Source organism: Dermacentor variabilis, chromosome 1 (assembly GCF_050947875.1).
Source record: "Dermacentor variabilis isolate Ectoservices chromosome 1, ASM5094787v1, whole genome shotgun sequence".
Classification (NCBI taxonomy): Eukaryota; Metazoa; Arthropoda; class Arachnida; order Ixodida; family Ixodidae; genus Dermacentor; species Dermacentor variabilis.
Genome location: NC_134568.1, coordinates 160,274,713 through 160,288,351, shown reverse-complemented (window position 1 = coordinate 160,288,351; position 13,639 = coordinate 160,274,713). Strand labels below are relative to the sequence as shown.

The 13,639-nt window shown below is 40.9% G+C and overlaps 1 protein-coding gene across 3 annotated transcripts; it reads right to left on the bottom strand.

Moving 5' to 3' along the window:
- Positions 1-520: 520 nt before the first annotated feature.
- On the bottom strand, positions 521-13,559 carry LOC142587548 (Fanconi anemia core complex-associated protein 24-like). 3 transcript variants are annotated; one of them, XM_075698645.1, is made up of 5 exons: positions 13,221-13,547; positions 10,464-10,603; positions 5,642-5,794; positions 1,917-2,061; positions 521-1,726 (listed from the first exon to the last, which is right to left on the bottom strand). In XM_075698645.1, exons 1-5 carry the CDS (start codon positions 13,351-13,353, stop codon positions 1,626-1,628), a joined length of 672 nt encoding a protein of 223 aa, XP_075554760.1. In that variant the 5' UTR covers positions 13,354-13,547; the 3' UTR covers positions 521-1,625. The 3 variants fall into 3 exon arrangements, with proteins under 3 accessions (XP_075554760.1, XP_075554770.1, XP_075554750.1); XM_075698655.1 differs by adding an exon at positions 12,854-12,990 and having other exon boundaries at positions 521-2,061; positions 10,464-10,605; positions 13,221-13,352; XM_075698635.1 differs by having other exon boundaries at positions 521-2,061; positions 13,221-13,559.
- Positions 13,560-13,639: the final 80 nt, after the last annotated feature.

The following is a 13,639-nucleotide window of genomic DNA, read 5'->3' as shown; positions in this document are numbered from 1 at the left end:
CACAATGGCCAAGCACATCTGAAACCCGTACATTTCTGTCCCACTTAGTCTTTTTATTATGCATTTTAAGTGTGCAGAGACTTCCATCATTGTGCCGGGCCAGTGATAGAACTGGAGTGACAAAGTGCAACTCCTTCGAAATGTCTTGCCTTGCAAGCTTTTGCAATGGCTCACACCATGTACAGTGAACGATGACCCTTAATGAGGTCTTAGCATAGTGGAACATATCTGCTTTTGAATATAGATTGTCCAAATTTCTACAAGCAGCAGCTGTAAATAATAGTGAAAACATAGCCTGTTATAAAAAGATATATTTTAAGGGCTAAGCACAAGTTGGTCTTTTATGTCACTTTAGACATTATAGTTTGCTGCAGTAAGGGACCTATCTGACTGATTTAGCAAAATCTGGCCCCTAAGTTTTCCCTCTTGTACAAGCATGATTAGTGATTTATGGGCTACAATATGGCCCATGTAGTGCAACAAACAATAAGGCAAGTTTAAATCTTAAATATTTGTTGACTCAGTTAACAAAAACTGTTTATTTCTACAAAGTTATCAGCAGGTGGTAATATCAGGTATAAAATAATATTTGCAGGGTTATTACACATTCTTTCAAGATACAGAGCATCGCAGGTACTTCAAACAGGCATTTATTGCTTCATTGAGTTATTTACTGCCATTCAGGTGCACGCAGATTAAGCTTGTATAAAAACCAGCCCGTGTGCATTGCCACTGCTGTGCTTCGTATGCCCACACAGTAGTAGTTGCCTTCAGAAACACCAACTGCCCTTTTATCCTCAGGTCTATATTATATGAGTGTTTGGTTCACCTTAACAATATCGCATGGTGCAGTAACCAGCTGTCCGTTCTGAATGTGCCGGAATGGTTCACGGTTTTGCTAAACCATCCCTACTGGCAGTGCTGACTTGGTGCTAAGCAGCAGAGCAGCAGATAGATGTAAGCATCATAGAAACCCTGCTTATTCCCATCTTTCTTTACTTCCTGTTCACCAATAAAGGTACGAAAGGTTCAGGCCAAAAAGACATACCACATATGCAGTAGTACTTCTTTTTTGTCATTGGTATCAATGGCCTGTTCTAGACTCCCACATTTCTGTACATTAATCATATCTTCACTTATGGCAGAAATGAGACAATGCTGTCTGCAATTATTAAAGAGGAAACACTTCAGATGCCAACTGTGTCTGCATTCGGACTTCGTCAACATTAATGATGGAGTACCCAGCGGACAGTGTACATGCAGCCACCATGCAGGTTTGTACCAGACGTGCACTTCGGCATTTGTTACTCAGTGATTTCACAGGCATGCTGTGTTGAACTGCTGAACTCATGCTCCACAATTTCTTATTATGCACTGCTGAGAAGTGGTTTGTAGCAGTATAGGCAAAATGAACGCACTTGGTATGAAACACAAAATTGAGGCTTCAACATTACATTTTCACACACTTGCCCAAACATTTTCATAGAATTCACACAAAGCCGCAGTAGTACAAGCAATGATATGTGCCATCTAACTTTCAAATGCCAACCACACATCTGTCTACATTTGATTGGCCCTTACGCGTAAACACTACAGCATGCCATCTCTATTCATAGCCCCTTGCATCACTTGAGGCCATTGAAGAACTTGTGAATACTTGCTGCAGATGCTGGTCCTACAGCTTTTGTAAGGTCTTCTGTACTGCATGAAGCTATTGCTCGAAGGCCTGAAAAAGACAACAAGACTTTACATAACAAGGCTAGCGAAGCAGATGAGGTTATCTGCTGTGTTTGAAAACAGGATAACCTAGTAAAATATTTTATGTGAAGCTGTCCCAACCACGGTGTTGTCCAAACCATGTGCCACACAAAATGAAAAGGGCAAAAGCAAGATTTTTCTACCACATATCAACGCACTGTGATACTTCTGGAGCAAGGCCTTGGCTTTGACTTCACCTAAGCCAGGTACTCGTAGCAGGCAGGTGGCAAGTGCTGAAGTCAAGGGAGGTAATCGCCACGGCGCTAAAAAAGGGTTTTGCTTTTCTCCACTCTCCACAGCCTCCTACAAGTAAATAGACAAAAATCTTATATTAATTTTTCAAGGCTTAGACACAGGCAAACTGCTACACAATGGACGATATAAAAAGAAATGCATCACTTTTTGGTATAAATATGCTGCATGTTTGTAAACAAAAGGGCATTGCAATGCGTAGCCTATGAAAACACCAGGGATGTAAGCAAGAAGAGTACGCTCTGCTGTCCATTGGAGGGGGGGGGGGGGCATTCTGTAAGAGTCCACCCAGTGGACTGTCCATCTCGGCCACTGCTGATTGGCTGCAGCTGTACAAACAAGGAGGAGATGAGCCGCCCTAGCCAATCAGGAACGGCCGAAATGGACAGTCCACTAGGTGAACTCTTACAGAATACCTCCCCTGCTTTTATTAACACTTGTCAAGAAAGCTCCGAAAACATGTCCCAAGGTATCATCAATTTTGTCTATTAACAAAAATAATGCCAGTGGTGCTTGTCTTCATTTCAATTTTTGTGCCCACAAGCTTGCAATTGCATTCCACACTTGTCTTTTGCCTACACCAGCAATAACTGCAGCTGAGCTGCTGCTTTGTGGCACACAACATAAAAGCGAAGTGTGCAAAGTTTCACAGGACAAAGATTGATTGATTGATTTGTAGAATTTAACATCTCAAGGCAACACTGGGGTTATGAAAGGCACTGCAGTGAGGGGCTCAGGATTAATTTTGACCACCTTGGGGTTCTTTGACAAGCTAAGTACATGAGCATTCATGCATTCTGCCCCCATCAGATTTTGCCCGCAATGGCCGGGGATCGAATCTGTGACCTTGTGCTCAGCAGAACAATGCCACAGCCACTGTGGTGGGTATAGAATGGAGATACAAGATACCTTAAGTGTTTATGTGCTGCCTGGCTTTACTTCTGCATCTTCACCACAAGATTACACTCTGATCAAAGCCACAATAGCAATCAATATTTCTATATTTCTGTCCTTTATATGTGATTTCTAAGTTTATACTAACAAAAGATATTTGCATGTTAAAGGAGCCCCCTTTTTTTTTGGTCAAATGACTCTGCAGCACCTTTTATGAGGGGTATGGAATGTGTATGGTATTAAAATGCTTCTTTTTAGGAATTTTTTTCCAATGAAATACTTTTTAATGCACCTTGTATTAACTCTTTCGTTAGCAAGCCTATAGAAGTCAATTGACAGTTTTTCTACGCATATTTCTATGCATAAGTTCTATGCACAGTTTTTCTACGCATATTTCTATGCATAAGTTCTATGCACAGTTTTTCTACGCATAAGATTTCTGTTGGAATTCTACTAGCAACGTCGTGCACCATCTGAAATGACAACTAAACTTGGTCAGGTTTGACAATTTTTAGCAGATTGGGGAGTCTGGAAAAACAAACTTCGACTGGAGGCACTGTCGAAACTAGCCTCTAGCACCTCCGTAATCAAACGATGCAAAATTTCCACTTTGGTCTACTCTGCCATCTCATTTTTAAATGGCAGCATCAGTGAAGACTCGGAAGCTTCTGTTGGGCTGTGTAAATCTCCGAGCCGATGTGTACACTGTTTTAACAATGTCTCAAACGTCACTAGGTGTTCATGAGTATGTGGGGTTTTGATCATTGCGTTCCAAATAATATAGAGTGCAATGTTGTTGTTCCACCCGTGGGTTGTTTTTATCCATTAGCCCTTCAACAGCGTATGTACAAATTATTATGAGCAATCCTTCCAGTCTCGTGGAGTTCTCATGCGCACAAGAGCACACAGTTGATTTCTGACCGACCTTCGATTGAAGCTTGGCTAGCAGTCTAACCTCTTGCATTTTGAACACCACCTGTGCAAGTGCCCTTATTCATTTCTCTACAATATTGCGCAACACTCTACATAACTATACACTACTGTGCAGAAACTGAAAAAAAGAAATGTGGGGGCTCCAGTGCCAGTTGAACGCACAATAGACCAGCTTGCTTGCAGAGGAAAGCTGATCCAATGCAATAATCAAGTATGAGAAGGCTTCTGCGTGCTCCCTAACCTGACAACCATTGCTCCGCGCATATAAAAAATGCAGTAAAATATGAGCCAGGTGCCTACTGCAATGAGTAAAAAATGCTTGCTGCACAACAAGAACTTACCTAATTTCCCAGCTGCGAAGCTACTGCTTTGCCACATAGCATGGGCATCACAATGGCTAGGATTGATGCCAATAAAACTATGTAATTATGTTTTTGCATAGTCTGACTTATAAAAGTTGGGAACTAGGAGCCGGGTGCATACTTTGTGTAATTCAGGTTTTTTTTTACTCGATACTTATACTGAAAATAGCAGATTATTGCTTTCAGTCATGTTCCTTGAGGTGCTCCTTTGAAGTTTCACGTACCAGTTCTCAAGAACTGTGTGAGCAGTTATTAATGCTTTACATCTATTTAATACACCAGTAATCAGGCTATAATTTTATGTACTACGGTATGCGTTGCAACTACTATGTCTTGAAATAAAACAAAAGATAAAAAAGAGCACATATATAATGGTAAGGAAAGAGTTAATGATGTTAGATAATCATCAAATGTCCCTGCTATGCCCTTGCAACCTTTTCCTCCTTTTCGTCATGCCTACTGCACACAAAGCTGCGTGCCACACCTGTATGGCACAATGGCCACCACGTTTCACCAGTCATCATGCCGAGCTTTTGTACTGGCATGACGTTTAGATCATGTGGCATTACCCTCTGTTGTACTACCCGTCTTTGAAGCCATAATGTTGGCACATTCAACACCAGTATCATTTGCCACCAGATGGCATACATGCCCATTCAGTGATAAGAGATTTCCACTTTTTGACTCTGCTAGAGGCACTGCTTATTTGTCGTTAAATTGCAAGAAATCCACCCAGTAGCCGTGTTTACTCTTGTGTAAGAGTAAGGGAGACACACTGAGACATTCATGACATTATTGTCTAGAAACTAAACAAGCTTATTTACTTGAGTTAAAATTGAAGGACACGGAAAGTAAGTAGACAGGGCAGTGCTATCCTCTCTACTTCCTTTCCGTGTCCGTGTCTTCAGTGCGCTTCAATTCTAACTCAAATATGAATGTCAACCAACCAGCCCAACTCGCCATCTTATTGCAAGTTTAGTTACTACATTTAAGAAGTGTTGCATTACACAACTTTTATTTGTCTGACATAACTTCAAGGAAAGCAAGGAGGCATAAAAGGCAATAAATGATTGCCTATTTTCACTGGAAAACTTGTTCTGGAGTCTGAGTGTTTCCTGTTCCCCCAATACGGCATGTGTGCATGGGAAGTTACATCTATGTTTGAAAATGCTTATTACATGTATGTAAGAATGTGCCAAATGGTAGTGAAACAATGTTAAAAGTCAACACAATAAAAGCAATTGGATGGTTGTCATTTCTGCACTGGTTATCTCGGTGCCATCAAATTATATTAATAGCAGCAACCAGAAACAGGACCAAGATCAATTAGTGCTCTGCATGCACACTTTTTACTACCTGCAAAAGCATTGTCCTTCAAATGACTATGCTAGAATTAAAAGGACAACAATGGTAGCAAGGATTAGATTAACTTTTGTGCATACCATTTGAGCAAGAAGCTGTGCTGCTTCAAGTTGGTTACGCACAGCCATAACAGGGATTCCTAGTTCCATTACTGCAAACTGCTGCAAGTTGTTGTACTGTTCTTGAAGGGCTTCGGCCTGTTCGGCAATGACATATGGCTTCTTAGCATTGTTCTGCAGAAGAAATAAAAGTTGACAGGTCAAATAAAGATGAAATTTGCTTTTTTTGTTTAACGAGAACAATTTTTTAAAAGTTTCATTTGATACTTGTATTAAACTTCAAGGAATGTCCAAGCCACTAGAGGGGTGCATTGCTGGAAATAGTGGTCCTGTGAGTTAATTTTGCGCCAGCTGTAGGGCAATCGATAAATCACAAAAGTCTGGTCTTCACAAAAACCGAGTCATCTATAGTAAAATAAAATTATCACTTTTCTTTTCCACATGGGTATATTAGCTTGCGTGTGCTCACAGTTTCCGGATGTAAATGTAATTGTTTGTGTTTATGGCAAGTTCAGCAAAGGCTCATAGAGGTGAGCCATCTGAGAGTTTTAAAGTACCAAGGCAAAATAGTGTGCATGCATATATTTGCACATTCTAGTTTCCTGTGCATGAGTGCATAGACATTTATAAGCAGCCAGAGTAAGAATATATTCAGTAAAAAGACAATGCCAAAACACAAGTTTAAAATGTAATCTGCCTTGTTATGTAAAAATGTTGCTATAATATGCAACTAGATATTAAATTATATATACTATATGTGTTAGAGAGGTGTCCCAAATAGCAAGTCAAAATATTATAAACTACAGCTACGCAGCACCAAGAACTGGAACTTGGGCTACAAGATGTTATTTAAAAATGGTGACTGCTTCTTCAAAAATGCTATGTTGAAGACACTTGAAAAAGGAAGAGAAACTTGTGTTAAGCAAATCATCCATTGAAGAAAGACTGAAACTTTGCAGTGGTTCATGCACTTACAAGGTGTAATGAGTTATGTCTGTATCCTGGTGCCTTAGTGGTAAGTACACCGTCAAAAGCAATCACAGACAGTCCACTGCTTCTGCTGTCAGGCTGCAACATGAAATGGAATCTGATGGTGGCAATAAAGAGGCTATGAATTGCTGTGAGTGTGTTTGACTGCAATATGCCACCACTGTTAACAAACATACAACTGCCTATGTTCTCATCACAACTACGAACAACCACAATACACCCAATGATAGTAGCAGTTAGTAGTTTATTAATGTAACTAAATAAAGTAAAAGGAAAGGAAGTAAATTACTGCCGACTTCAGTGTAACAGATGAGCGCAGTCTGCTTACACCTGGAAACTCGCTGCCTATCTTAAGAGGCTAATTCCATGCAAGTCGGAGAGGTTCACGGTAATGTATGAAGAAATGTATAGCACTTATTGCTCTTGTGTCTACATGAACCATCTTTGACACATTTGAAGTTGTGGTTCATTTCACACGAAAGCAACACCATTGCTGGTGTGGTTCATACATGGATGGATGGATGGACACAACTTTATTGAACGCCCGGCAAGGTTTAACGCGACCCTGGCTTAAGTCCACACATGGACATGGATATTAATGATACTGATCTACCAACACTACTATCCTTAGCTGTTTACATCAAGGTCATCCACTATTTCGAACGGTTAAAGCACATAAATCTTTTCTTTGAAGAAAAGTTACCACTGCACGTGAAAGCAGGATATATGAGACATCCTGTCCATCGATATGTCCCTAGGCCATGGCAGCACCATGAACGCTGAAAAATTTAGCCACATGACCACTGTGTGCACAAGCAAGACGATTCGTCCCCCCTGTAGTGGTGATGACAAAGAGTTGGAGTTTGGCGTGTCCATCAAGACATACATTAACTGCAATGGACCCCACAATGCCCAAAATTAAATAGTGAAATGCTCATGCTCAGGGACACGGTGCAAAATTGCCACACACAGGGAAGCGGCTATTAAGGTACATCATAAAGTAATTGCAGCCAAGAGAGAGAGAGGAGCAAAAGAAAGGAAGGGAGGTTAACCAAAAAAATCACAGCAAAAGGCAACATGCATTCCTGTTGTGCCTCAAGCATTGGCTCTGCCTCCAGCCACATTGTGTTTGCAACATCGTTTTTAATGGAGGACACTACGATACGGCCACAGCCTTAGCTGCCTTCATAGGCTTGTAGTGCAAAAGTGCAGTCACCAGAAGCCCAATGTGAATGCGAACTTTGGATATGCAAATCAAGGCAATGCTTGTGCAGTTTTTCTGTGTTTTGCAAATGCTTCTTAATGAAGTTAAGGCACCTGTTGCTGAGGCTCCAGTCCACATCCTTGAAGACCTAGATGCGGTTTGTGCTGCTACAAAAAAAAAATATATAATGATGTCATGTGCCTTGCTGCCATCACTGTGGAGAAGGATCTACTGTTCTGTAATAATTCAACGAAACACCCAAGGTCTGTAGGCCGCCTGGCAGGTTTCCAAGCAGAGAATGCTCAAACTTCACTTTCCAATTACAGTGGACTCTCTTTAAACGGAACCTCAAGGGCCCAGGAAAATTGGTTCTGTTTATCAGGAGTTCCATTTACTGAGAGACACTGCAGAGAGCACTGCATGAATACAAAACCAACCAACCATGAGGATGGTGTTCCATTTATGCAGCAGTTCCATTTGAGCGATTTCCATTTATCGAGATTCCACTGTATTCTGATAGACGGGCCAAATATGACATTGCCATTTAGACTCTTCGGATGTGAGAAATTTGCATTTGAGACAACTCGAAACCTTAACTAAGTTTTGTTGTGCATATGAGGTGACTTGACATATGTCTTAAAATTTCTATGCATAGCATTAATAAGGTGCATTTTTTTTTTTCTTTTTCCACATGGAACCCTTCTGCACTCAAGTCCTCAGGGTTCTCACTTGACTATTTGTTACTCCCACCAAGATCTGCAACCAGTGGTGGCTCTCTCACTCCCAACATGTTCAACACCCACCGCTGCGGCCATCCTACACATTGCGGCTTAGCACTCCCATGTTTCATGCTTTTGTGACAGCTGTAGGTGACAGCCGGGGATAGGCGCGACGCTAGAGTGCCATCCATTTTCGAGGCTAGTAGCTTTGGCAGGTGAGTTGTTACACACTCCCTAGTGGATTCAGACTTCCAAGGCCACTATGTAGAGCTGTAGCATGCAGTGTCGATCATGTCCACATATTTCAATCATTAAGGACAGCAGCTTTCAACAACAAAGAATGTGACTATGACTTTTACATAAAATTTATGACATGTTATCTTGCTATGACCTGATGGGAACATTATACCTTCACTAACTCACCACAAATTTCTTGGCATCATAGACCATAATTCATATTGGTCAAAGCATGTTTCAGAGTTCATTAAGGTTGAGCTTTGGTGAAGTTGTAATCTGTCAGATTACAATTTTTTGTGTCTCACTTGTGTTGTTTCCTCTTTTCCTGGTGAAAAGTTCACTTATAGCTGTACTCTGGAAAATAAAGTTAATTTGTAAGTTCAGTGCTCTGTGTGTCCTTTTCTGTCGTCCTTGTCTAATGCGCTGGGAAACATTTTCTTTCACAGCTAAAGAAAAAAACTGACAGCTTTGTTCGTATCTGATGTATATCAAGACAGTCATGAGAGTCACCCAAATCATCTTTTTTACAAATCTGCCAGGCCCTGTTAGTTGGATGTCTTTGCTACAATGTGCCTGTATTTTCTCAGCTTAGACCATTACCTGTACACCTGAAAGTGGTCAGGCTTGTGCACTCACGGTCTGCATAGGGCTACCCCACTTCTACATGAGGTGCTATTACAGAGGCCATGCAGCTGGCCATCTCAAATCTACTTTCATCAGGACGCACTTCAAGTACATTTCCAACTTTTGACTAGGTAAAGGGGCCATACATTGACAAATGTCATTAGTGCATCTCGCGACTTAGTCTACATAGCAGCCATTATGTTGCAACAAAATCTACTACTATACTACTACTACTACTACTACATACCAAAACATACCAGAAGTCTTGCTGTGGGTGGTGACAAAGTTGATGGTCTGGCTATTATTCTTGGCATAACGAAAAAATAGAACATACTGCCTACTGGACTTGACCAGCTTGTATTATTTACTTCTTTTAAGCATGCAGTAGGTAGCATTATATAAATTGTCGCCTTGCCCTGACACCATTCTATATAGATATTTTTCCACTTTTTCTTATGAAGAACTAAGATAGCTGTACAATCTTTGTAGATATTTACTCAAAGATTTATATATGCTTCGTCAACTTTTGCGACAATGCAATGCCTCTACGACTTGGTCTTTCTAGAGAATTGAACACCTTTTTTCACTAGTTTATAACTAATTAAAGTAAATATATAACAGTACAAACATTCCCACTTCTATACTGACTGATCCTGCTATACATTCCTACCATATTAATACTGGCTTGTCACAGCTTAGTCAGACATCTCAAATTCAGCCAGCTTATTCTAACATCAATCACAGATTAATAATAATGCAAGTGCTTATGCCACAAGATTTTTCAGAAGTCCACAAATGTACCAAAATGCTTACTGAGGCAGCATTGGTAACTAAAATGGTATGCTTATTATGTTATTGTTGGTTGCCAAATGTGTAAAAGCCAGATACTTTTTCAAAACGTGGCATATATATGCAGCCATATAAAAACTATTTGTGTCCTCCTGGAGTGTTACACCTAGGAGTAATGACGTGAAACAATGTTCACCGTAAAACTAATACAAGCACAAAGTCAATTTCTTTCACTCCTCTGTGAGTTAACAGACTTGTGTGCTGAACAATGTTGACGTACCTTTCGCAACTTTACAATCTTCCTCTTAATAGCATGCTCATTGAGGAGATCAGCCTCTGTGATGTACAGGACAGCACTGTCACTTGATGGGTAGAAATCAACCAATCCCAAGTGGTCTGAAACTACTGTTTGAAGCAAGCCTGTGAGAGAAAAGAGATCTGTTAGCTCCACATTGCAAGCTTCAAATGTCACAATAAAATAGTGTGTGGAAGCCATTGACAATGATTGTCAATGTAAGCAAATAGCGGAATGCTTCTAAAAAGCCACTCATTTTATTAAAAGAATGATGCTCTTGACGGCAGCAATTTGTTGCAGTGAAGATATCTAGGTAGCATTTGATGTTTCATTGCATTATTCCATAGAAAAGTCATTGACCAACACCTTTGAGATGGTAGTAAAGGTGGCTATAAATATTAACTGATTCGTCATATGTGTTTTTCTTCAAAGGTCGGCATAGAAGGCAACTGCTATCCTCCTTTCCCACCACAGGGAGAGGAGGAAGAGGAGGGCTGTCCTTCACCACGACCACACTGGAATGCTATCTCGAGTTCCAGCTCAGCTGTGCTTTCCCAAAAGCTCGATCACAGCATCTAAACAACACTCCAAAGCTCTCGAACAACAGCATGTGTGTGTTAAAGAATTAGTTGGTGCTCAGCAACGGATGTGCCACGCAACTCTGTTGCGCAAGACCATGTACGCTATGCATTAGGCACTTTTGTATTGGCAGTGAAAGTCCAACCACCACCAACCACCAATCATGAAAATGGGCAAAAGCAAAGCAACCTATTCTCTTTAATATATACTTTGAAAGGTTTATTGTAAGCGAATGAATTCTCATAGCTTAGCGCACACTGTTCGAAGTATAGTTGATGGCCATTGCTGATGTAGCAGTGGCAATGTTACAGTTCCAAAAACATGCTCTTAAAGGACATATTTATCATTAGGGTGACAATATTCATCTCTTTAGCAGTAAATATTTCCTTTACCAAACACCAACTGCATAAACTAAGCCAAGAACAGGTTCTGAAGTATTGCGCTGTGTTAAAGCAAAAGTGAAGCTTCCGTTGCCTCTTCCTCCCACTTTGCTGTTGCTGTCTCGCCACACAGACAACTTTGGCCATTGGGTATGTACTGCTGAGTATATGGCCGAATAGACAACTTGCTGCTGGCTGCATGTTTTTGGCCACTGAGTACGATGTGCTGCTGGGCAGGTATGTACCTATTTTTAGACCTGTAGAATGGGTTTAGAAGCCTTAAGTGTACTTAGATAAACGTCATACTCTTCTGTGCATATGCATCTCATAAACATTCTTCTCTTGACAAGCATTATACATCAACTTTAACCTTGCGACACAGACAGCTAGCACTTACAGGCAACGAAGCTTTGCTCGAGTTATCCACTACTGCTGCTATCTCACGAACTCAAACAAGCTTCGCGTCATTTAGATTCCAACCTAGCATTGGATCTACCTTTTTTTTTTTTCTTTTTTTGCATATGTAACAGTGGTCAGCGACCCGTTTCCCCATTAAAAACACTCTGCAACACTTTTTGCCGATATAGCTGCCCTGAAGGCATCAGGGGAAAGCCACTTTACCATTTTAGAATGAGGTCCATTGTAAGGCTGAAGTGCTATACCACATGAAGCAATAATTGTGACATATTGCTAGGATGTACAATGTTGCATACTTGGTTTTCTATTTACAAACCAGTGTCACGTTTTTAAATTTTGTCAATTCCTGTCCTGTACAACAAAAATGTTTTTGATTTCATGCTCTATTAAAATGTGGTTATAGATAGCAATAGCTCTTAAGTGGTGTACTTCTCAACAGATTGTGCCTACATGTAGGAGCCTTGTTCTTCAGCAGATAAGCATGCATTAAAAGAAACAATAGCTTCCTCTCCACTAAGCCAGGCTTGGACAAATAATTCCAAGACCAGTGCTCAATTAACTGAGCCAAAGGGCATTCTTTTTTCTGCACTGCGGAGAAAAATATCCTCAAATTTATGGCTAGAGAGCATTACAACAAAGTTGATTATAAACACATGCATGTGCATTCGCATACTCACACATGAAAAATATTTGACAAATACACAAGTTCAAAAGCAGTTATGCGTTAGTGGACTCATATGCTTGCCTGAACTTTTTTCATCTTTACTGACAAATGGATCAAGTGGATCATTTCTGACCATCTGGGGTTCTTTAACGTGCACCCAACGCACGGTTCACGGATGTTTTTACATTTCACCCCATCGAAATGCGGCTTAGATCCCGCGCCCTCGGGCTTAGCAGCGAAACACCAGAGACACTACGCCGCCACGGCGGGTTCTCGTGTGTCGTAAGCGTCTGTGCACCCCGTTATACATGTGCCTCTTATCCTCATACTTTCCTCGACAAGCAACATACATCGCCTTAGTGTTTGTTACATCGCCAGTTTCCATCCGCCTGATTTGGTGTTTGCATTTCGGCATAGCTTTAGAACGGTCTGGTGCATCAACGTAAACATGTCATGACATTAAAGTTGTGACCTGTGCGATGCATAAACACAATAATATTACACGAGGTTACACTCTGCATAGAACTAATATAAAAACAATTGTATGCACTGCATCTAATTAACCGCTTCACAACATGTCGGTTGAAAGTGTCTGTTTTTTTTTTTTCGCCTGACGGTAATTTTGATAGTTGTTTCATAAAAATGCCACCATTGTGTAGTGATTCGGAACGAAACAATATGCAAATGATGGCAAAAGCTCACTCTTTAGGGCGGTATGCAACTCGCTGCCAGCCCATCTCTCAGCAATCACAATATGGCCAACAGGCACACACACGTCTCTCCGAATAACGTTGCACGTCAGCTGTGAAATTTGTCCGCAAATGCTCGTGTTCATACTGAAACCAATGCAATTTGGCCTTTCGCAACAGTTGTAACGAAGACCGCGTAAGTTACCGCGTAAATAAAACCACGTGATGCGTACTAGATCACTTTACGATATGAATTATAGGATGATACTGCTGCAACTTTAGCATGTCAACGTGCGCCATCTCGAGAAGTATGATATAAACTATTAACATGTTCCACGGACGCACTCGACGATTCTCCTCGCGGAGGAGAGAGTCGTGTCCGGCCATAGTGAGAAACTCTATTATGAGTCCGGCCGTCATGCCGGCCGTGCA